Here is a 25,108-nt window from a genome sequence, read left to right on the forward strand (position 1 = left end):
TTTCCAGGTAGAAGCTGGGATGTTTGGGCGTTTACAAAATCCCCTGCTGTGGAAAAAACTCTCTTGCTTGGTACTGATGTTGCTGGGACAGAGAGATATGCTTTGGCCATGGGTGACAGCAGTGGGTAAAACTGTGCATTGTCTCTCCACCACTTCAAAAACAATACAGTGTTTGCCAAGAAGGTGAGGCTTATTGACAGGGCGAGATATACATATACTGTTGGTACTTGTCAATGTGTCTAGGTATGTACATGTAGCCAGTCATTTTGTGTTATCTGTTGTTTTATGTTCATGTTGTAACCTACCTGCTGCCATGTTGGACAGGTCTCCCTTGAAAAAGAGATCGATGATCTCAATGGGACCATCTGGATAAATAAAGGTTTTTAAAAAAAAAATGTATTTAAAAAAAAAAATCGCGATAGATTTTGTCAGTCTCACGACGGTACTGAGACATTTATTTACCACGATATCGCGATATTCGATATATCGTTACATCCCTAGTAATGCACTGATGGAACAAATTCAGTGTGAGACGGTGATGTGCATTGACAAGTGCTGAGGAGAAAGGTGCATTGACTGTGACACTGTCTGTAGTGTGTGTGTGTGTGTGTGTGTGTGTGTGTGTGTGTGTGTGTGTGTGTGTGTGTGTGTGTGTGTGTGTGTGTTTGCAAATGTTTCTGCAAAAGGCAGGTGGTTGACCCTGCAGGCATCTTCAACTAAGTAACACGTACACACCTCTGTCTCTAAAACACTTATTTTCCCTCCATCCTTGCTTCCTTTCTTTGAATCCAAGCCTATTACGTCATCGTATCTTCCACCCCTCATTGTCCTAACCTCAAAAAACAATGCGCTTTGTCAGTCTGCAAAGGAGGCAATCCCCTAGTCAATATTGTAATACCCCAATAACTTCCTCCTGACCTTGTTCACGTCAATGTTTGTTAGTTTGTCTTGGCAGGATTAAGGAGTTAAGCTGCTGCCAGGGATATTTGGACTATCTTAAGTATTTAGTTTGCTCATATGCATTTCTAGCTGCCATGTTTTCTAGCACTCCTCACTGTCATGGATCAAAATGTATAAAACTGAGCCAAGCGGGGGGGGTGTTTAACTTCAACCAGCAGGGATCGTGCAGTCAGTACCTGTCAAATCAACACATGAAGTAAAAAAGTGCACACATCAAAGTGCAGCGGAGAGTGTAAGAATTGCTAGTTGCCCATGTTGATGGGTCCCATCCAGAGCATTTCACATTTAAAGCTCGAAGGCAGGACTTAGGCCTTAGACACACACATACACAATGTATTCTGACATGAGGAAAAGAGGAAGGCCTTTGCTCACTCGAAGACATACACACAAACCAGTATATGGATACAAAGAGACATACACAGTGCTACACACACACCTTCATGTGAGGGAAAAGCTCACACAGATGAAATGCTTTCTGTCTACACAGAAGACATCAGTGAAGGGGGAATTAGGTTTTTTCCCCCAGCTCAGGGATTAAAGTTACATCATGAATATTTAAAAGGAGATTTATGCAGCATTTCTACCAAATCACTTCCACAAGTGAACAGGATGACAGCATGAGTCTATCAAATTATACAAAAATGCTAAAAGTTAGGCATTATGGATTTTCAATCAAATAAAAAGAAGGTGACATAATGAAAAGTAGGAGGGCCTGTTTGGCTTTTCACAAGGCTGTCAAAGAATTCATGTTTTTTTAGTTTTCAATATGTTTAGTTGTCCTAAATCTAACATTAGGCATACCCACAATGAAGAAATTAGATGTATGCTAAATGCTCAGAAAAAAGCCACATTTCTGCAAATCAGGAACTACTGAGCCTACAGTCACAACACTCACAGTTCATAAGGTTTAAGGTCCTCGGGTTGTTGTTGAGTGTGAGCTGAAGAAGATGTACAGTACAACATGTTCAGAGGGTGCTGTCAAAGTAAATGTGTCTGCTGGTGGCTCGGGGATTTTATTGAGGAGTTAACTCATAAAAGGTGAGAGCAGTTATCAACTACTAGCAAGTTTAGAGTCGAAAGCATGAAATAATACATATATTATTTGTTATATGCACAGTACAAGCCTAAGTACTTCCTGTCCTGTGCTTTAAACTTCCTATGAGTAAATACTGTGGCAGTGGTCGAAGAAGAAGAATATTTATTAATCCCCAATGGGAAATTACTTTTGCATTTAAACACTCACATTACACACAATTGTTGATATACCTAAGAACACAGAACCACATGCAGGATTGGAGAGGAAGAGTAAAGGGACAGCCAGGTGGGGGTTCGGTGCCTTGCTCAAGGGAGTGAACTGGCACCTCTCCAGGCGGGTACCAGTCCACACTCCGTATCTGGCGACCCTTCGGATCAAAGACCAAGTCGCTACAAACTGAGCCACTGCCACCCTAGCATTTTACCCATCCTAGAGTTAGGAGCAATTGGCGGCCATTATGTACGGGCCTAGGGAGCAGTGTAGGGAACGGTGCCTTGCTCAGGGACACCTCGGTAGCACTTTGTCTATCCAGGACTTGACTCGTTGACTTTCCGATTCCCAAGCCAAGTCCCTATGGATTTAGCCACTACCGCCCTAGGCTTTTAACGTGACTAATAGCTAACAAACACTTGACTATTTGACATATGTTTTTTAAAGTTAAGGGGTTGTGGATCACCAAAGTTATTAGGATGCATTATTTGGGGGTCAGGAATGTCAATACAGAAGTTTATCAAAATCTAACCAATATTTCAGACACCAACCTATATATGCTGTTCTTTTGAGCCTATGATGTAACACCAAAATACAGAACATCAATCATTTAAAAAGCATGCTACAGGCCTGACAGGAGTTCAAGGTCCTCAGATGATGTATGGCTTTATAATGTGTGGGAGATGCACATACTGCATGTGGGGGTCTTTCTATGCATTGTGTACTCCTCTCATAATGTCTTCATGTTTTTCTCTCTTTTAAAACAAATTGAAATGTCCTTCACTCGCCCTCTTTAAGGGTAATGCAGGGGAGCAGCTGTGTCGGGGTGAGTCTCTCTTGGGGCTGTGATGTTCGGGTTATTAAGTTTGTTTTTGCTGTGTATATTCTGACAGGGCGATCGCTGCACTGAAAAGCACATCTGCTTACACATTGGACTTGTTCAATTCATCCACCTCCATGTTCCTCCCCTTTCATCGCCCACACTATAACTCTCTGAGTCCAAGTAGGGCAGGCAGCCCCATATAGACCCACACACACGCAAACACACCCATGCTGACAGAGAGGATTGCTCAGGTCAGGTTGATCTCTGGAGGTTACGTTATTTGGATGTATGGTTATATGGGAAGTGTACAAGCGATATTTAGGGACAAACTAATTATCACATCTAAATTAGACCAAATTCCTGAAAAGTGAAAGATTTGGCTGTATTTTGTGTTAATAGCTAATTAGCCAATGTTAGCAGGCACATTATAAAACACTCAAACTTCAAACTGACATAATACAATTCACTGTCACCACCTAAATCCTGCGTGCTGCATAAACAGACATGTGCTTATGCTCATACTGTAAATAATTGTCCAGGCCATGAATATCCATCCAGTAGTTGTTTTTTTTGCACTATTATTTTCACTGTCTACAACTAATAGAAACATGTAAACTGATTTTATTATGTATTCTTTATTTTAGCTGTGGTTATTGGTCTTTTATTTTTATATACATCTTGTTTTATTATTATTTAAAAGCATTTGTCACATAGTCATATAGTCCGGTCTACTCTTTATTTGTTCAGCTTTGTTGTCTTGTTCTAAGCTGAGTGTAAGTATTTTAAGAACAATGATAAAAAACATTCCTTGTATGTGGCTAATTAAATTGATTCTGATTTGTAGATGAGCATTTTTTAAAGTTAGTGTTTGTAGTTTAGCTGATGATGATGCGGTGTAGTAAATTCTAGAGTAAGAAGCTTCCGTCATGCTTTCTTTCGGAGAATCATACGATCTCCTTTCATGTTTGGAACCTCATTTCAGTCAGCCTTCGGTTCTGGGTGAGAAGCTATAAAATACTGAAAGCTGGCAAACATCTTAACAGAAGGCAGAATCCCCTTTATTTATTTCCGTATGTTTAAGCCACAGCAGGAGAGTAAAATAAATGAATGGTTTCTAACCAGAGAGGCATATTGCTCAGAAGCAATGGAAATCATTCCCCTGGAGCACACTCTAATCCCTAAGCTTTACATTGTAAAAGATCCAGCGCCTCCAAAGGCTACAGCCAGGATGAGTAAGAGTCTTGTTCTCTTAGAAAGCTGCTAAGATATACGGATATCTAAAAAAAAAAGGAAATGATACTGCACATAATATAAAAGATTGTGAGGGACAGAAATAGAAAGAGGAGAACAAGCAGCAGTTAGACATTAGAGAAGAGGTTTAGTTCAGGTTGGTTAGAAGAAGAAAGAGAAACCCAAAAGCCAGGTAAGTGTGTGTTATATATCAGTTTATTAGCACAAGGTGCAGGCAGACAACAGGGAGAGGCACGTCTATAACAAGGACCCTCTGAATTAGACGGAATAAACACATGAAAGAGGTGGGATCTAAAACATGTAGAATTGTTCTATGCATCTAGGAAATAAAATAAATATAAAAGTAGTTTGCATTGCAAGGTATATGTTGTAACTGAACCCTTAAAATGATGGGGGTCTTATTATCTTTTAACTAAGTAATACACATTTGGGAGAAGATCTGAGAAGTGTCATATGTGATGCAATGATTGGTGATGTGCCTGCTATGAATGCACACACAGATTGAAGTGTACAAATCACACTTTACAATGTATTCTGCGTGGGGGGGAAATGGTGTTACATTGTGAAAGAAAACAGCCCTGTTGGCAAGCCACAGAGCATTACTACACATTGTTCAACATCTTCTGAAAGGATTCATTTATTGAAATGCCTATACTCCCCCATCCTAATACAATTAAGGTGAATGTAATTGTATTTGTGGTACTTGAACATTTGTCTTTCTAGAAGCATCCTGGTTTTGGATCCACAGATTTGTGACATGAAAGCAAAGACCTGGCTAAGGAAAGAAGACAAAAGGATGCAGCTCGAGGCTAACAGTACCCTATCATTATAATGATAAAATACGAGTTACTCTTTAGTGAACTCAAATGTATCGCTTCACCAATGACATTATGCAACACCAGACACAACAAACATAGAGTTAAAAACTCATTAACTTAGTTATAATCAATCATTTTAAAAGATAAATTGATGAACTAAATAAACATTACAGTAAATGTGAATAGACTGCTGGGACTTAACATTGTCTACATTAATGATTGTCCATCAAAAGCTGGCTTAAGTATTTACTTAGCTATCTATTTGGTTAAGAGAAGATTGTGCAAAGCAGATAAATAGTTCAGGTTTAACAGCTAAGAGGTTTAGAAGCATTCATATAAGAAAACAAATAACACAAATAATCACTGTGTGGGTTGAATTGTGAGTTTGTTTGTGTGCTGGTTTGTGGGTGTTGACAGATCTGTCTTGCAACGTTTGCGACTCAGTCTGAAATCTTTCAGATAGGGGGACGAGGCTTGCTGCTGGGGGAAGGGGGGGGGGCGTCTGTGACTGTGTGTGAATGTGAGGACATGAACTATTGAACTTCACTGTGATTGGTAGATGTGCATGATTTCATCTAGCTGTGCTGTGATGTATTTGTTTATGCTGCAGTGGGCTTGTATATACGTACAGCTGAAATGAAGTATATATATATATACTTGATTTGGAAATAATAAGTGAGGAAGAGAAATAAATAAGATAAGAGCATATCATTGGACATACAGTAGTGTAGATAAGTCAGTGCTGTATTTCTAGTCCAAGAAAGACAAAACAATGACTAAATACAAATGTAATTTGTGACAAGTGTGTCAGGGACACTCAGTTTGCCCAGCGGAGTGAATCACAGTGTGCTGACACATTATGAGGAGTGTGCGCTGAAGTCAGGGCAGCGTAGGAAGGCTGAGTGTGCACATAATGTTAGTCAGTGAGTTGTGTCATGAGTGAAAGTAATGTGTTATCTTGTAAACTCAGACGTTCTCCTTCATACTGGATGAAAGGAGCCATGGACAGGGTAGATAGTGTGTATGTATGTTGCACAGGGAGAGGGGAAAGGTGCACAGAAGCGGAAGCACAGCTGATTGACAGTCGGCATGGCGATGGAGGCGGGTTCTAGTCCTCTGAAGCATGGCGATTGGAAAAAAGAGAATAAAAAAGGAATATTGGAGAAGATGGAAGTAAAAGGGGAAAAATGGGGTTGAAAGCAAGAAAGGGGAAGACAAGAAAGAGTAAAAAAAATGCATCAGGTGCATTAAAATAAAAAATGGTTCATCAGAAAGAGAGAATAAATAATAAAAGGGTATAAATCAAGAGGAAAAATAATAAATATAAAATTAAAATATTTAAGCGAGGAGAAAAAAAGATGAATGAGAATAAGAGGAAGGGACAAGGGGAGGAAAGGAAGAAAGCAGATTAGTAAAGCGGTCAAAGAAATCTGCAATTACTTTAACATAGGTCAAATAATTGACCAAGATGAGATGAAAAAAATGTTTTAAATCTTATATTGTTGATGTGCCGTGCAGAGGAGTCATGCAGTGGAGGTGCGGCATGCAGCATCCCAACACATACACTTCACACTTACACATCTGTCAGGATTCAGCTTACACTCGCAATTACGTGACCCAGTTACTAATTATACTGCTTCCTCTCCCTGGGCTCTTTGGGAATAACAATGATGAATGGATCCAATGCACTTCCACAAGGCCAGATGCTCTGTCTTCTGAAATAGGCCCACTGAAAACTATATAGTAGCACACCTCACGCTGTATTCAAATCAGAGTTTAGCTAACACTTAAACAGAGCATCCTTCTGACACCATTTTCCTTATTTTATATGAACACATGCACACATACAGCCAAGTAACCATGGTAACACAAGTGACCCATGCCATGCAAACAGCCAGACAGCTAAGCGGGGAACATGCCAACACAGGCGTCTGATTTATATGCTGATCACTCCTCCCACTGTCGCCAACATACATCCCACCAACTGCACATTTATCAGCTAGCAGAATAATACAGCTGCCACAATCTGTGGTTTCATTCCTAACAGAAGTTGTTTCTTCCCAAACCAAGCCATCACTTATTCCATCAATGCACGGATCCAACACAATGCTTCATCAGCAGAGCATTGACCTGCAGTCAAGAGGAGCAGCGACACATTCCTGCCATTTTGAACATACCATGTTAATCTAAAAGGATGTTGAGGTAAGTTACATTCGTGTAAAGAAAACACACTTGCATTGTGCCTGATCACAGTAGCTCGCAGACGTTCACAGTGCGGGTATACAGACTGTTTCACTTAAATACTGAACTTGAATGCCAGGTAACAAAATGATCAACACCACCATTCTGCCAAGTGGATGGTTCTTTGACTAATTCATGTATGTGTATGGGTAAGCACCAGCAATTTGTTGCAATCACTTCTGATTTTACTTAGAACCAAAGTCACAATGTCTTGCTTTAAGCCAGGCTTACATATTCCTGTAGTATTTTTGAATTTTTATTTTAATAATCCAGACTATTTTATATTGTTTTCTTTATATTGTTTATATTTGATATCATATTTGTATTTTATTTGTAATTGTTAATTCTCTTTTCCACTTTTTAAAGTATTGTATTTTAATGTCTGAACACACTTCTGCTTCTGTGACTAAATCATTTTCCAAAATGGGATCAATAAAGTTTCTATCTATCGATCTATATTGCACTTTAAGCCAGGCTTATATTGCATTTGTGTGCAACTGTTACATACTGGCCCCAGGCTGGATATAAACCAGCAATTAGCCAATATCAAATGTTTATATCAGAGTTTTTAATAACCAACCTGTTGTTGACATTGTGTCATGCAGATTATGCCTAGGAATAAGTTCCCAAAAGTGCACTTCAGTTTTATCTTTTGATTAACTTAACATTTCGGATCTCCATGTAAGTACAGCAGGTCTAAAAGAAAAGTGTTGCCTGCTTCTCTTTCTCTCCTTCACACACATTTGGTCACGTATAAATGGATTATGAGTTGGAACTCCAAAGTGAACTGCATCGTGGTACACCATTGAATACATGTCATACGCAGATACTGTATGTGCAGCAGTGAGGATTACTTGTTCTCAGTGGAGGCGACCTCAGATACTCATTGATACACCCATGCAGAATCCTTGACATGCACAGCAGTACTGCAGTTTCAAATGGAACAGCTCCATGACAAAAACAAAAAGTGAACTGAGGAACATGAGTTTGTATGGAGGAATTGTGTTAAAGCTGAGAAATGGGGGGAAAGGGAGACCATACTATTGAAAAATCTGACAAGCGGATTTTCCGAATGTAACACACGTAAACACACAAACACACACCCACACAGAGCGCTCTCTCTCAGTCTATTTCAGTACAAGCAGACAGCCAGAGGGGCAGACAGAGTGCTAGTTCATTAGACACAATAAACTCCTCTCTAGAGCTGCATCTCTTCTCTGCGGCTAATTATCTCCAATAAGAAGTAACACTATAACAATTTATCCGCATCACAAGCCACAAAAGGACTGTCGAGTACGAGCTTCAACTGGCTTGCTATTCCATTTATTAAAAGGACTTGATATGATCAGAGCAACACTTTGACAATATCCTGCTTTCAATTAAGACTCATTTTCATGCAAATCATCTACTTTGCATTCACAATTAGTGAAGTCTTCACTGATTAGCTCTCATTGTGAGCTTTAGAAAGGCAGCTATGCAAAACCATACATCTGTAGATGTGTGGGGTTTAAAAAAGGGTCCATCCTCCATCACTGATACAGGAAACAGGAAGTCAAAGATAGAACATATGCAGTCTACTTAAGGCCAGCCCGCAGCTGTAAGGAGTTTTTTTGCCGATTAATAGTTTAAGTTCAAAATCATATGAAAAAAGACTTGGCTTATTTCAAAGTAAATGTGGCACAGGTGCAGAGCAACCGAGGGATCACCCACACATTCAATATGAACATGTTATCTATATTTCCCGAATAAGTCATTATTATAATTATTTCACACTTGACAAAGAGAGTTTTTCATATAGAATACAGCTGGAAAATGTATACATGATAAGAACTTGGAATATGTTATTTATTTGAAAAACTTGGGTTGTGTCCTCCTTTATTTTAATATTTGTTATTTTGTAGGAATTGAGGGCTTATAGCATCCTTTTAAGGTTTATATTTGTACAGTTATAACCAAATGATTGTCAGTTCAATGTAGAAAAGGCTCTAGAGAAGCATTACAATTCTCCATTTGAGAAATAAAAGAAAATATATATACATTTGAAGAGTTACTGAACAAATAAATATTTTAAATTGATCGTAGAAAAACACGTTTTAAGAGAAGCAACCTTGTTCTTACGAAGCCATTAAAAGGATGTTAGAGAGAACTAAGAGCAGCTCACATCCTCCCTGGAAGTCTTATAATAAACACACACACACACAAACACACACACACACACACAAGAACAAGAAGGAAGTAAACAAGGTCGATAACAAAGAAAAAGACTGACAGCCCATGATTGGTGGATAGGGATGACCAGACGGCCTTCCCGACGGCAGAAGGAATTGTGGGATATGTCTTACCAGGCTTTTGCACCCCATGAGCTTCCTGCTCTCCATTCTCCATCGCAGCACCGGTGTCTGCACACACACACACACACACACACACACACACACACGCACAAGCAACACATTACTCATCTGATTGCTAATAGCTTGACGAGATAGAAAATCTAACTGCATGGTATTGGTTGGCAGACCGTAAATAATACAAATTAGGTTTCCCCTAACCCTGAGTTTGAGGGCTTTTGAAGGGCACCTCACTACAGGCATGTGTGTTATCTGCCAGTGGATGAACCAGTTGGTAACACACACACACGTTCTGGTCAGACTGGGGCTGGCAGAGGGGAGCGCATATTACTGTGTGACATCTGACTGCTGAATCACTGCACTTTATTTATGTATCTAACACACAAAGCACAAAAGGGCATGAATCAATCACTCAAACATATAAATAGCATGCAAAGAACATGCACAAGACTAGTTTTGGTAAATGGCCTACCAACATTTTACAATTTGCCCCTTCACCCATAATGATCACAAATGTTACATTTACATCTGTCTCAATGCACCCATGCACTCACTATTAACACATCAATTAAGACTTGAAAGCATAGGCATGAAACACCTGAAGAAAAACCTGCAAAAACACACATACACAAAAACGTATGCCTAATTTGTCTTCATACAAGCAAACAGGACTCAAATATCACTTAGCATAACAAGAGTGAAGCAAACTAACAACATGTGCATAAGGGCAACAAACTAACAACTGTGTTGAATAACAAAACAAAACTTCCAGTGTGTGGCTCTCCTGCTGACAGAGGACAGTTATTTGCAGACCGCCTCGCCCTGCTGTTTGGCACTCGGCATGTCAGCATGTCTGCGTTTGTCCAAATGCAAGCAGTGTGCCACAGTTGATCTCTGGCAAGTACCCCCCCCCCCCCCCCCCCAGCACGTCCTCCAGCCCGCTGTCACAGAACAGTGCCCACACACAGTCTGAATGTCTGGCCCGTGTGCCGGGTAACCAAAACAGGCCCGAGAGCTGAGTCAGCCCCGGTTCACTGTCACTTCATTTTAGCTGGCTGTTTATTGGATGCATCCATCTGCTTACTTATCTTTTCATCATAATAGGCTTGGGTGACCTTCCTGACATCTCACTCAGGTTTACGGTATATGTTATCCATGTAAAAACGAACCAAAATAAAAAATGAATAGCTAAGCTGCTTGTGATATGAGTCATTGTAGCATGTATGATATTGAATAGCAAACAATGTCTAATATGCAAATAGCTTAATTTATGTTCAGCCTCACTGTGCACTTGATAATTGTTACCAATCCAAATCAAAAACGTCCTTCATACAGAAACCTTTAATATAAATATTTCACAAGAATGCAATCAACTCATACAAAGTCTGTTAAACTAACAAGTGAGAAATGACTCTTCCTGAGACCTCAAAGAGTTTTACTCTTAGAGCCTTGTACAAAAGTGCTGGGCTATATTCTTATCATACATTCTTTTGATCTAAACCCTGAGCATCTTCACTGGAGCAGGTGGGGCGTTTGGATGGTAACTGCTCAGAGACGGTACAATGTTCCCAAAATGCAATAGTCATTTGAGTTAAGTTATTTTGCTTATCTTCAGACTACTATCTGTCCGGCGGCTGAATGACACACCAGCTGATCCAAAATGACAGCCAGTGTCCAGCGGCCGCTGACACTATCAGTCATTTAGGAGCAGCTGCAGTTCACGTTACACAACAAGGATTCTAACTCTGTGAACATAATGTTGTTCAGGAAAATGTTAGTCAATGACAAAGATCACTTGCTGCTTCAAGTAATCTGAATTAACTGGAGTTTAAGTAACACAGGAGAGGAACTTTTGTTTTAATGTATTTGAATGGTGTGCTGAATAGTGTGTACTAGGACCTGTAGCGTGGCGTGGGAAAAAAATTAGGGGAAGCCAATAATACGTCCTTTCTTTTGAGTCGGGGGTGTGGTGGTCAATGTAATAACGTAACCAGATGAGTGATTACAGCACCCGGTATCATTTTACACACATTTGTATCATACAGATGCAGGACTTACACACGCCTGTTATCTAACCGACAGGTCCGCACGCACTCTCCAGCCCAAACTCTAATAAGCATTCATTCACAAATTAAATCAGGAGACCTTTAACGTTTTACGTCCGATTCGCTCCTTTGTTCCTCGCTGTACACAGCTCCAGTTTGGGCATCGGCCTGTCATCAGATTGTATTTGTTGTTGCTGTTGTAGCGGAAGTTTAGTACAATTATTTTTGATGAAATACTCCAAATCTCCACCCTCCATAATTGCACTTGCTTCAGTTGCGTGTTACTTTCTAACGGCGGTGAGAGTGGTGCAGTGACGCTATCTATCTTCTATCGATTAGATTTATGATTCGAAAATTATAAAAGTAGGGTAGACATGTGGATATTATCCGACTGAACAAAACGTGCATTTATCTAACAGGTTCGTTTTCCACTGACCTTATTTCGAGCTATTTTCCTAAGTCCTATGGAGAAATCCCATTGATTTTTTGTCGAGGGAAACATGAGGGAAACCGAGCGCAGCTTACTTCCGGATTTTAGGACGCGTCACTGCAAAGGAAGCCAGCCGCCTCCAGCTTCCCTTGGCATGGCCCTGACCAATCACAGGTTGGAAGGGGCATCACGTGAGCCTCATCTGATTGGTCAATCCCCATTTTTTTTCATCAAAGGAAGCCAATTTCGGCTAGACTCCTCTCGCAACAGAGAGTGCCATCTACTGTTTCACCATAACATGTAGAGGGGTGCTGTTTCACTCTTTGTAAAATACTCAATGAGAATGGGGGAGAGACGGGCCGGCAGCAACACACAGCACAGAAAAATTACCGAAACCAAACGAAGTGTTTTTATTTATTTATTAAAATTATAACTACAATCCGAAAAAAACAGGGGAAGCCTGGCTTCCCTTGGCCTCCAGGAGAAAACGCCACTGACTAGGACAGTGGTTCTCAAATGAGGGTACGCGGACCCCTAGGGGTACGTTGGAGTACTGCAGGGGGTACGTGAGATTTATTTTATGTTAATGAAAAAAAAACATAAGTAATGCATTTAAACAAACTGCTAATAGTAGATGAACTACTTTATTCAAAGGTTACAGTAATTCTGGATAATAAAATGGGGAAAATAAACGGGGTGCTCTCTTTTCCTCTCCCTCTCCTGACAGCCCGTCAGTCTCGTGCAGCTCGGTGAACCTGTAATAAGTGACCCGACAGTAAATAATACATATATTTATAACTAGTTTAGCTAGTTCCAGAGTAGATAAACTAGCTAAGTGTGTTAGGTCTAACTCTTAGTGTATTTAATTTTGCTCCACTCAACGGTCCGTCACAGCGGGCGGAGCTGTGATCATGCAGAGTTGCGTGTTCTCCGTCAGCAGCAGCAGATCTGATCTCTGATCTCTCTCTCGCGTCCGGTTAAACTTCACTCGCGTTTATGTCCAAATCTATCAGATCTAGCTAGTTCTAGTTAATGATATGACTGCCTGCTTATCAAAGGACACCTAAACAATAAGCGTTGCTTGGCAACGGCGTGTGGCCGCAAAGTATAGCGCAGCATTATGCATGTTATGTTTATTATGTTTATATGAGGGGTCAAAATCCCATGCTCATAAAATGCTCATATATTTGTTTCTCTTCCCCACGCCCCAAAATAAATAAATAAATAAATATATATACCAATTTTAGGAAAAGTAACGAAGTTTGAGCAGTGTGGGTTTTATATTAACAGAGTTACATATCTCAAAACGCGAAGTGTAATAACTGCAGTTTGCCTCCCTGTCAGAATGACAAAGATCCTCAGTGAAGCACAAGCCCATGTTTCTCACTACATTGTAAGTACAATTTATTAAAAAGATCAGTTCAATGCAACTAATGTCGTCTTAGTGTTATTGCATGATGTTAAAATTGGTTTGCCATGAATTTAGTGATGGATTCTAAACATTTGAAATGTAGCATTTAAGTGTTTCTCAGTTACTGTTGTTGTTTTAATAAATCAGACACTGATGGTGCAGCGCTGTACCTCTTTATATAGGCATTTTTTCCCTAACAAATTGTTTTTGCGCTGATCAGGGGTAGTGTTGCAGGGTGTACCGATACTTGAAAGGTACCGCGATACCCTGCCGTTAAAAACGTTACGATTCCTCCGTTTCATTAGTATCGGTACTTTAAGAATGACGGGGAAAAGTACTCCGGTGAGAAAGCGCTGTTTTAATAAGAGCCGTGTGTGTTCAGCGCTCTGCCTGCACTGCAGCCGTGCTTGCAGTCCCTCCCCTCTCAAGCACGCACTAAGTCCCTCCCCCTCTCTCGTGCACGCAGCTAGCTAGCTGCCAGAGCGTGTGAGAAAACGGGGAGCAAGTGGCTGCAAGTGGGAGTGCAACTGCCGCTGCGCCTCGGCTTGTTGACAAAAAAGACGCCAGCAGCTACATTTGGAAGTATTTGAGCTATATCTCTGACAGTGAGGGCAAGCCTACGGACACCACGAGGCCTGTCTGTAAGACGTGTTTTAGATCCCTGCAAACCAAGCGAGCCAACACATCAAACTTGGCTAAGCACCTCGCCGACCGGCATCCAGAGCTGTTTAAAGAATTTAAAGACAGACAGGTTAGCGAATGTGATAGATAACATAATTACATCATGCTCAAGCCCATGCCCTCACATCTAAGTCAAACAAGTGTAATTTATTTTATGACAAACGAGGCAATTAATGGCAATGATAACTGTCTAATATGGCTATCGTTTTAGCTAACTTACCAATGTGGCTAACATCTGCAATATACATTTTGTCAATAATTATTTATATTACTGTACTATTACATAAAATATAAAGTTAACTATCAAAGAAATCACATAAACTCAAGCATAAAGAAGAGACCATGTTGTAAGAAAACACTTAACAGATAAACTACAATGTTATTGATCATGAAAATAATAAAAGAAAATAATCGGAATCGCAATTCTTGACTTGGTATCGGTATCCAAACCAAAATGTTGGTATCGTGACAACACTAATCAGGGGGTACTTGGCTGAATATTTTTTTCAAAGGGGGTACATTATTGAAAAAAGTTTGAGAACCACTGTACTAGGATGTACTCTAACATACATTCCTTTAAAAATGCATACTGTTCCTTTAACTGTGAAAACATTTACATTTGTTGAAGTTTGTAGCCATAAACAACATTTTAGAAGACTGCATTCGGCACAACATAATGCCATTAATTCATGTTTGCCCAATACTGAATTTCACTCAATAGAGCTTGAACGCATAATAGTGTAACTAAATGAAACCTTACTGTGGTAATGTTAGCGGTTAGCTTAGTTATTTAGCCAAGCCCACTGACAGCTCTCTTCCTGCTGTTCTCAACACTGATGAGTTGTTCTCAATGTAGAATTGTAGCAAGTATTATATTGTTACATCCTTACTTCTTGGTTAAAACCCCAGAAAAGACATGTCTCTATCTTCAATGTTCCTTTATACTTCCGTCCTGCATCTTTTTACCCCACTGTTTTGTTCCCTAACGTTCTCAAAAACATCATTATTTCTGAAGTTATGTCAGAAATGTTCCTGTATAATACCAATACAACTCTTCGTCTTTGGTGATGAAATAACCCCATCATCTCAAAACTGATTTGGCATAATCCAACCCAGGTCAGCATCCTCAAACTCTTTTTCTACTGTGCTTCAAAAAAAGTGATAATATCTACATTTCCCCACTGTACTCCATCGTATCAGTCTCACCTGCCCTGGTGTCGTCGTCGTCCAGCAGGGGGATGTAGTCTGTTTTCCCCACCGTCTCCCCCACCTTATCTTCGAAGGTCTCTGACTCCAGCTGAGCCATGAAGTCCCTCTCCACCAGGCTCTCTGGGCCCTGCTGGGGAACGCTGTCCGTCAGGGCGTCACTCAGACTCAGGTCTAACTCCGCCATGGCTGCACACACACACAGATGGGGGGGGAAGGGTAACATGAAAGATTTATTAACGTTAAATAATGCTGTGAACAAAAGTACAATTCATAAAAAAAGGAAAGAATAAAAAAGAAGGACTTCTATGATTCGTTTTAAATCAGAGATGCTGACTTCCAACACAAATCAATATGGCATTATCTGAATAGATGACAGTGCATTCGATCACCCTAAAGATACTTATAGGAGGAGTAGTTCAAATTACAAAAGGAAATAAAACCCCAAGTCCGAAATGTATACCCAAAAAATGGTCAAAAACGGCACTTTTCAACAACATGTTTACCTCAAATTCATACATTGATTTAATTTGTATCCACCAAACAGTGATGTATGACATTTAACAGAACAGGCTATTTCTTTAAATCCAGAAAAGCCATGTTGCAAAGTGTTTACTAGACTTGCAAAGCGTTTAATCGAGCAGATTAGAAAAGTGGTGAAGGAGACAGTTTGAATCTGAAATGGAGAGATAAAGATGAAAGAAGTGGAAGTAAAGCTGAGCCAAGGAGGAACACATTAAGTGAGAGAGGTAGAGGGATGGAAATGGAGGGGAGAAGTGGTTAAAGGAAGTGAGAAGGCATCATCTATTATACCACAAGACCAACTCTATGACCACAAAGTAACAAAATGACAGCCTGTTGCATAATAGTGAAGTAGGAAGTATTACATCTGATAACATGATAAACAGAATAATTGAATTGATTAGACTATCATGATCAAGAGAAGATCTGATGGGAACTGAACAGGATTGATGGTTTGTGTCCCAAAGTGACATCAAAGTAGCCTCTGGAGCAGGAACAAGGCTACAGGGCCTGGTATGATGGCAGGCCTCCACGCTGAAGTGCCCCTGAGCAACCCTCTGAGTGTCAACCAGCTGCAAGACTTGACCTCACTGATGGGCGTAGAGTTAGAAGACAATTCGTTTTTATGTTTGTCACTGGTTGCTAGTACCTTCATGTGATACCACTTTCCACCACAAGGAGACACCATTCCGATGGGACTGCTCCGTATGGAAGAAAAGCATGACTTGGTTCAATCAACACAGAAGCACAGTCTGTACTTTTAGATCCAAGCAGTCACCATCTCGTCTAGGAGTTCAACCGATAGCCACCAGGGGAATTTGCAGAGTCATATTGTGTCAAGTTCCAACTATAAGGACATGTCATATTTAGTGTCAACAGAAGCCATCCTCCATCTGATCACTGTGTTTCTCTATCTCATCGCCATCTTCACAATTCTTCTTTACATCTCTATACTGTAAAAGTCATGCCTCCCCTCTCTGACAACCTTCTTTTGCATTTGTTGTTGAACGAGCAGGTTAGGTTTCAGGCTCTTGCTCAAAGACAAAGCAAAGACAAATGACTAATTTTCTGCAAAGCGGATCCATCCTGAGATTGACAGTTTCCTTCCTATCTCATATTAACACATTCATAGACCTTTCTTTCCTTATCTGCACCCTATGTACTTTTTAAAAGGCAGTTTACATACCTGTAGTGCCACATACATTCAATAAAGCTACACGTGTCCTACACATATCCTGAAATCAGATATTTCAGGATATGTTTATAAGTTTGTGTTTTCAATTCTTTATTTTAGGTCAGCTTCCTCAAACAGATGCAGCACACAATACAAATAACTCCACAGCCCCATCTGCTGGATTCACCATTCATTACCACACATAAACAGGTAGAGGTACATGATACTGTATGTACTTCTTATGCTCCTTATTTTAGTTTTATGCAGATCTTAATACTACAGATCCATAATCCATAAGCCCCCCCCCCCCCCCCCCCCCTCTCAATCAACTTCCTCCTGACTGCTTTTCTGTTTTGTTTTGTTTCTTTTTGGCATTGTCTTTGTTTTGTTTGTCTACCCTCCCTCCCAAATGTAAAGCGTCTTTGGGTTCAAGAAAAGCGCTATAGAAATAAAATATATTATTATTATTACAGAACAGAGAACACACTGTAGCAGTCTATAGTTTAGGATTGTCAAGGTTATAATATTAGGTTGTCTATATACATTACAATGTCCTGAATGTTGTAAATTAGCATGCTGTTTTCTAGGGTTAGGGTTACTGGCCAAATACTGGACAGTGTACGTTAGCAGAAGGTAAACTGGATCATGCCTTTTCCTTCTTCACAGACTGTTAAAAGACTGATATGAACAAACCAGAAAATATGTTCTACTCAACGAAGCCGAAAGATTGGCAAGGTGTTCAAGATTATAACAGCTGTCTAGTGTCCGGAAGATCTTTGGTTCAATGGTAGGAAAATGTGGGTAGGTAATATGAAAAGATGCACTTGCCCCTTCCTTTTTACCACAAATGAAGTGCCCTTGAGCAAAGCCCTTAACTCAACTAACAGGTATAACCTGTGCACAGGGCATTCCTGGGGAATACAACTCATTGCTTTCAGTGAAAAATACAAATAACATTTCCATAACTAATCAGACCATGGTTAAATCCTAAAAGCATTTATACTTTTAATAATAGTTCCATTTTCCAGAGACATGAGTTCTTTTGTCAAAAATAAAACCAATCACGTGGACAGCAGTTGTTACAATTCTACATTTTGTTGACTGATGACTAGGACAGTCATCAGTCAACAAAACGTAGAATCGTAACAACTGCTTACAAACAAAAGGGTGTTTTCGGAGGCAGGGGTATAAATAATATATATGTAGGCATTCTCATTACACTGACTGCCAGTGTATCAGCATTCTAAATAAGACACAAGGGTGTGTCACAGGAACACTGCTGCCTACTGCCTCAACCACAAAGCCATGCTGGTCAGAAACACTGCCCCGGTTTCCATATTTAACCCCACGTCATGTGTGTGTGTGTGTGTGTGTGTGTGTGTGTGTGTGTGTGTGTGTGTGTGTGTGTGTGTGTGTGTGTGTGTGTGTGTGTGTGTGGTGTGTGTGTGTGTGTGTGTGTGTGTGTGTGTGTGTGTGTGTGTGTGTGTGTGTGTGTGGTATACAGTTTGTCATGTGTGCCAGCTGCAGAGTAGGCCGATGATCCATGCCACTGAAGCCACCAACTGATATTATTCAACACCGAACAAGACCCATAGCATTCAGTAGAATATTAACATAGGAGTTGTTCTGTAGGCTATTTCAGTTTATGTTTCTACACCCCACATGACCACAGGACCAGAACCTTTTCATTAGTCTGGGTCCTTCCCCAGCAAGGTGCCGTAGTTTGAGCTGAGCTCCTGTTTTCCAACCCTGGCTCCCATGTTTGGTGTGGCCACTCGGAAATAATTTGGATTCAACAAAGGAAGGAAATCCATGGAAGAGGCAGTTTCTATTGTGTTGCGTGCCAACAATTGCTTGGGTGTGTAAATGTATAGATAAGGCATGTGTATCAGCCTCTCTATTGGTCTCTCTTAGGAACAGCAAAAACACATACATATATGTAAGTTGTTTCTTCTACAGCTCAACAGGTTGCCATTTCTGAGGGTGATGATCGGTATTTGGGAGTTTAAAAAGACGTGCAGCAGAAACAGAAGAAGAAGAGTGTATTTTCTTTGCCTGAAATGTTGCAAACTTGCAAAAAAAACTTGAATTAAGTGAATTTAAAGTTGACATTAATTATTTTAAAAGTAATGGTGACTGCCTTAAACTATCAACAAGGGTTCAACAATAAATTCCATATTGGGCTAAAAAAAACTAGTGGTGCACGATAATTATCGGCCCGATATTAGGAATTATGACGTCATCCCGATAAACCCGATAAAAGTATTAATAGCCCCGATAATATACAATATATTTTTTGGGTAAAAAAAAACAAAAAAATACTGCTGTGTGGGTGGATTGGGATGAGGGGCGCTTGTTTTTCACTCGGCTCCTCCCGTTTTGCCAGTACTGTGGTATTAGTGGTTTAGGAAGAGGGGAGTTCTTCACAAATCCAGCGCTCCCTAACTCATGCCTGGCTGTGACGTAAATGGTGTGCGGCCGTGAAGCCAGGACAGTAAACAAACATGTCGCCGGTAGTATGGGACTATTTCAAAGTTTCAGAGTTAGATAGTTCGCTTGCTATTTGTATTAACAAATGCAGAAGTTCCACGAGGAGGGAAAAAGGCAACGAGCTATAATACTTCCAACCTGATTAGTCACCTGAAACATCACCATCGCTACGATGGTGTGTTAAAAGCGTACGAAGACGCCTGCGCTGCTAAACTAGCGGCGAATCCAAAGCCAGCTGCAAAGGCACCGGGGCTTTTACCTATCGACGAGGCTTTTGAAAAAGGCAAGAAGTTTGCCAGATTTATTTGGGAAAATAAATATGGTCACTTTGAAGAGTCAAAACTGTTCTTGGCTTTGTTTTGTTCATAGTAGTAATGCTCATGTCATTTGCTCACTACTAGTCTTTTTTTTTTACCACCAGGTGTGCAAAAACTACAGGTACATTTAATATATATATATATATATATATATATATATTATATTGTTATCGGTATCGGTCTTGAGAAACAGGAAGTTATCGGTATCGGTTTCAAAAAACCAATATCGTGCATCCCTGATAATAATACATAAATACACAAGATATTTAGAGGGACAATCAGCAGTTAATTTGCATTTGTTCCTTGTCTTTGTTTATTGTGAACTATTGTATTCTGTGTTTTTGCACCAAAAAAGAAAATATGCACAAATGGATCATACATCTTCTAATTGGTTATACCAATTTGAAATACTTGACAAAGGATAAGGTGATTATTCTGTAGAAAATCACTTAAAGTTGGAAACAATACAAATACATCATACAGTATGTGACCACAGGAAAGGTAGATGTAAATTATGAAGGTGCAGTGTGATTGAGTGAATGGATGAGAGGATCTGTAAATGTACAAGGGAGTAAAAACGACAGACGGAGAGAAATAAGCAGTATGTGTATGTGTGATGGGTTCTCCATAAGCTTCACTTTGGCAGGACACCAACAAAACTCCTATAGCGGTTGTCAGGGTGAAGCATGACATAACACAGAAGAGCTATTCCCAAAAACCACTCTACATTTTCTCCTGTTCATGTTCTTTTAATATGACAACACAATTTAATATTGTGCGTGATTAATCCCCAAGAAGCTCAGGAGCCTTGGAGCTTCTTCTGTATCTTTCTGAGGACCCTTCAGTGGCACGGACCCACCCTGAACTGCTGCTACTGCTGCAGAACGAATGTTTTTTTAATAAGAGAATAACTCTGCATGACCAGAGGCCTGTACTACGAAGCAGGATTTTCGCCTAGCCGGCTAACTTCAGGGAACACTCGGGGTTTCCGGTCCTACGACGCTGGTTCTCTTTTTAGCAGGCTAGATCTCCATGGTAACTTTTGCTGAGCGGCTAACCTGCCCTGGAGCAGGTTAGGTTGCAGGCTAAGAGATCAACTCAGTAAAAGCACTGCTTGCTGACCAATCAGAGCTCAGTGGGTGGAGTTTAAAGCGATCAAGTCATATTACATAGACAGAGGAAATACAGAAAAGCTGCCGTTGCAGTAAAGCCGGCCGGTAAAAATCACCGACTGTGTGAACGTGAACATTAATAGAATATCACCTCCCATCTTCAGAGCAATCTGACTATTATAACATTAGCGTTAAGAAAGCTTACTTAAATATCTGCCACAACATAAGTAACCCGGATCAGAGTAACATTAAGTAGGCTACAGTCCGCGGCATATCGACCTCTGCAGCTCACCCAGAATGCAGCGGCTCGTCTGGTCTTCAACCTTCCTAAATTTTCCCACACCACTCCGCTCCTCCGCTCCCTTCACTGGCTTCCGGTAACTGCTAGAATCCACTTCAAGACACTGGTACTTGCTTACCATGCTGCGAATGGATCTGGCCCTTCGTACATCCAGGACATGGTTAAACCGTACACCCCAGCGCGTGCACTACGCTCTGCATCAGCCAAACGACTCGCTGCACCCTCGCTGCGAGGGGGACCCAAGTTCCCATCAGCAAAAACACGTGGGTTTGCTGTCCTGGCTCCAAGATGGTGGAATGAGCTCCCCATTGACATCAGGACAGCAGATAGCTTGCACATCTTCCGGCGCAAACTGAAAACTCATCTCTTTCGACTCCACTTCGAGCGATAGATTTATTAACAAAGCACTTTTATACTAATAAAGGACTGGCTTATCTAAAGCCAGTTGAGTAGCACTTGAAATGTTTGGCTCTATGAAACCTGATGTACTTATATGATTCTGTTTTCTTCAAGGTTGTGTCTTCCTGGTCGAATGTACTTATTGTAAGTCGCTTTGTATAAAAGCGTCAGCTAAATGCAATGTAATGTAATGTAATATCACATCATAATAGGGCTGTGCAATTAATCGTATTTTAGTCGCGATTACGATTATGGCTTGCGACGATTAGGAAAACAGCATAATTGACAAAATACGATTATTTTGCTGGGTGCGCTTTCGCCCCTCCCTAAAAGCCCACTCGGCCACGTGGGAGTGACATGGGTTGTGAGTGTTCAGCGCAAGCGAAGATGTCAGAACAAGAGCAGCAACTAGTTAAAAAGAAGGGTCGCGGGGAGATTCCCAGTCGATCGCGAGATGTGTCTAAAAATAGAACAACAATATTCTGTGTTATCGTTAATGTCCTGTAACATAATGTTCCCGTGCCAGAATAATGCACTTGAACGCATCAAAGCTTTGTGATTGGCCGGCCTCACCCCATGTGTCCGGGCGTGGCTGGTGAGCAGTGCACTAGTTCGCTGACGTTGTCCGTGTCAACAGCATGGATGGTCAACAGGAGTGACAGTCCGCACACACACAAGACCGCAATTATGGCAGAAGCAAAAAAGCCCAAAATATATAATTTTCACTCCAAGTGGGAGGATCATTATTTTTGTATCTATTCCAATTCAAAGTCCATCTGTCTCATCTGCAATGCGAGCGTGGCTTTATCGAAGAAGGGTAATTTAGGAGCGGCATTTCAAAACAGTGCACAAACGCTACGAGACGGAATTCCCTCCTAATTCTGCCCTACGCTCCAAAAGGGGAGGGGCCTGAAAGGACAGCTAAATGCACAGCAGTCCATTTCCACCAGGCCCAACAACAAGAGCAAGGCTGCTACCAGAGCATCTTATCGTGTCAGTCACGTTCTTGCGAAACACATGAAGTCTTTCGAAGACGGCGAAGTTGTGAAAGAAGCATTCCTGGAGGCTGCGACGCGCTTTTGTGGGACAGTAAAAATAACAGCAGCATTTCAACAGGTTTTTGATATAATAAAAACTCAATTTAAATACCGTTATTAATCTGCTGTAAGTTTTAGTTTGTTTGAATTGATTCATGATAATTATTGTACAAAATGGTATAAGAATGCAAACATTAAGATCTGTTCTGTTTAAATTGATTATAGTTTATCAGTTCAGAAACTAATGTTGCTTGCATCCTATTTTAAAGGCATTTCTTTTTATACTCTAATAAAATGCAACAAAAAATGGGTTTGATTCTATTAATGTTGTCTTTTTTATTGCACTGTTGCTGCAGCAGATTACTGTGTAGCTTCAGATCTGAGTTGTCTTATTAGTAAGCCTAATTTATACTTTTGTAGCAACACTATTTTTATATAATGGCAAAGAAAGGGTTCAGAGTCTTTTCTTTTTTTCCTGTGTCATGTGGCAGCACTGCCACAAGTTCCTCTTCAGAGAGGGTCTTCAGTACAGGTGGCAATATTGTCACCTGCCTGCGCTCATCTCTGAAACCAGACCATGTAAACAAACAGGCTGGTATTTCTTGCAAAAAATCTTTAAGAGATGACATGAGCAGCCCTACCAGCATTTGCCATGGTGGCCAAAACATTTTTATTTGGTCTTAAATTGTAGTTCAACATTTATTTCCTGTTACTTCTGGACCATGACGGTTGGCCAGCCTTCAACGTTTAACTGAGTGGAATATGTTGAATATGTTTTACCAAAATGTTGGCTATATGTTAATGAGTTTTCAGTAGGTTGTGACAGTGCACTGCAACATATTTGATTTCATTTATTTGGGTCTAATTTATTTTTATTTATCATATTAATATATGTTTAGTATGGTTTTGGAAGTGCGCTCCAACACATTTATTGATCTTGTTTATTGGTAAAATATTATTTGTTTTAAAGTTCAATAAATGGTCAATGAATAATCGTCAAAATAATCGTGATATCAATTATTGACCAAATAATCGTGATTATGATTTTTATCGCACAGCCCTACATCATAATGTATCATATATTTCCTTATCTGAGTCAGCTGAGCCGTATCTGGCCGTGCAACACTCACAGTGTCACATACTGTCTGCAGAAGTATTATTTTAAGCAACACATTAAATTGACGAAACACTCGAGTCAAATGTAATTAAAGTCAGATCCACTCGTGTCTGAGACGGGGCAGTGATATCATAAACCTGTTAATGTACGCATTCAAACACTTGTTCTTTTACCAGCTGTATTCACCTTGCAGGTGTAGCTATGTGGCTTTTATCCTGTATAAAGTGTTTAAGTCATGGATGTTTAAAGTTTAACTTTCTCATATGTCTAATATTATAGTCAGGGCTGCACACATAACTGCACATCTCCGCAGCTCACAGCCAAAATGCGAGTGAGCGAGGGAGAGAGGGAGGGTGCACCGGTACCGGCGCTGTTGTTATTAGAATCTAGTGCTAGCTGCTCTAACGGATATAAGAAGAAGATGTTTCTACAATAATGTGGAGGGAGAGGCTGATACTACAGCTCAGTGAGGTAAAGGACTGAGTGTTTAGATAGTTCACTTTAGTTTAAGTTCAAACGGTTAGGTCACAATTTATGTAAACACATATTTCCAAGGCACTCCTTTATAATTATTGGGATAAACAGGTTTGAAATCATTCCAATGTATACTATAGGACAGTAACCAAAAATATCCTTTAAAACTGGAGAGATACAAACAAATGCATAAATAAATAAATGTTAAGGTAAAATAAGATATGAATGAACAACATAAATAAAATAAGTTACATTAATTTGTTATTGGCTATGGTAGGTTATTGGTTATGTTCACATACTTATTTGATTACATCCACTTGTCTAAGATGACAACAGAGACTTTCAACCCAAAACCAGCTGTTGACTTGTGGATGCAAGCAGCTAATCGCAGACTCAACCAGAGAGAAAGAAGTAGGCCTACATCATCAGCTACCATGTCTGACAGAGAGGAAGACAGTGAGGAGAACAGTCAGGAGGATAGTGATGACAGCTTGTAGGATTACTGGTCGTGCTAATGTTGTCTTGTGTTCACCTCTGCATGTGTGTTCTGTGTTCACCTCTGCACGTGTGTTCAGTGCCGTGTGTCTGGCAAATAAAGTCAAGACCCACTCAAAAGTTACGGTTTATTTCATTTTAAGGATGAGCACCAAGCAACATCTCAAGGTGCTCCTTTGAGAACCAGGGCAACAAAGTTATGTGCACCCC

General features: G+C 40.3%; 1 protein-coding gene across 1 annotated transcript in view; it reads right to left on the reverse strand.

The window, feature by feature from the left end:
• The window catches only part of LOC117561195 (microtubule-associated protein 4-like), a 120,758-nt gene that overhangs the window by 70,547 nt on the left and 25,103 nt on the right, over nt 1–25,108 (reverse strand). Inside the window, 2 exon segments of the mRNA XM_034238494.1 lie at nt 9,682–9,738; nt 15,461–15,649. Coding sequence (XP_034094385.1) covers nt 9,682–9,738; nt 15,461–15,649 — 246 coding nt within the window.

The sequence above is a fragment of the Gymnodraco acuticeps genome, unplaced genomic scaffold, assembly GCF_902827175.1.
Source record: "Gymnodraco acuticeps unplaced genomic scaffold, fGymAcu1.1, whole genome shotgun sequence".
Lineage (NCBI taxonomy): Eukaryota > Metazoa > Chordata > Actinopteri > Perciformes > Bathydraconidae > Gymnodraco > Gymnodraco acuticeps.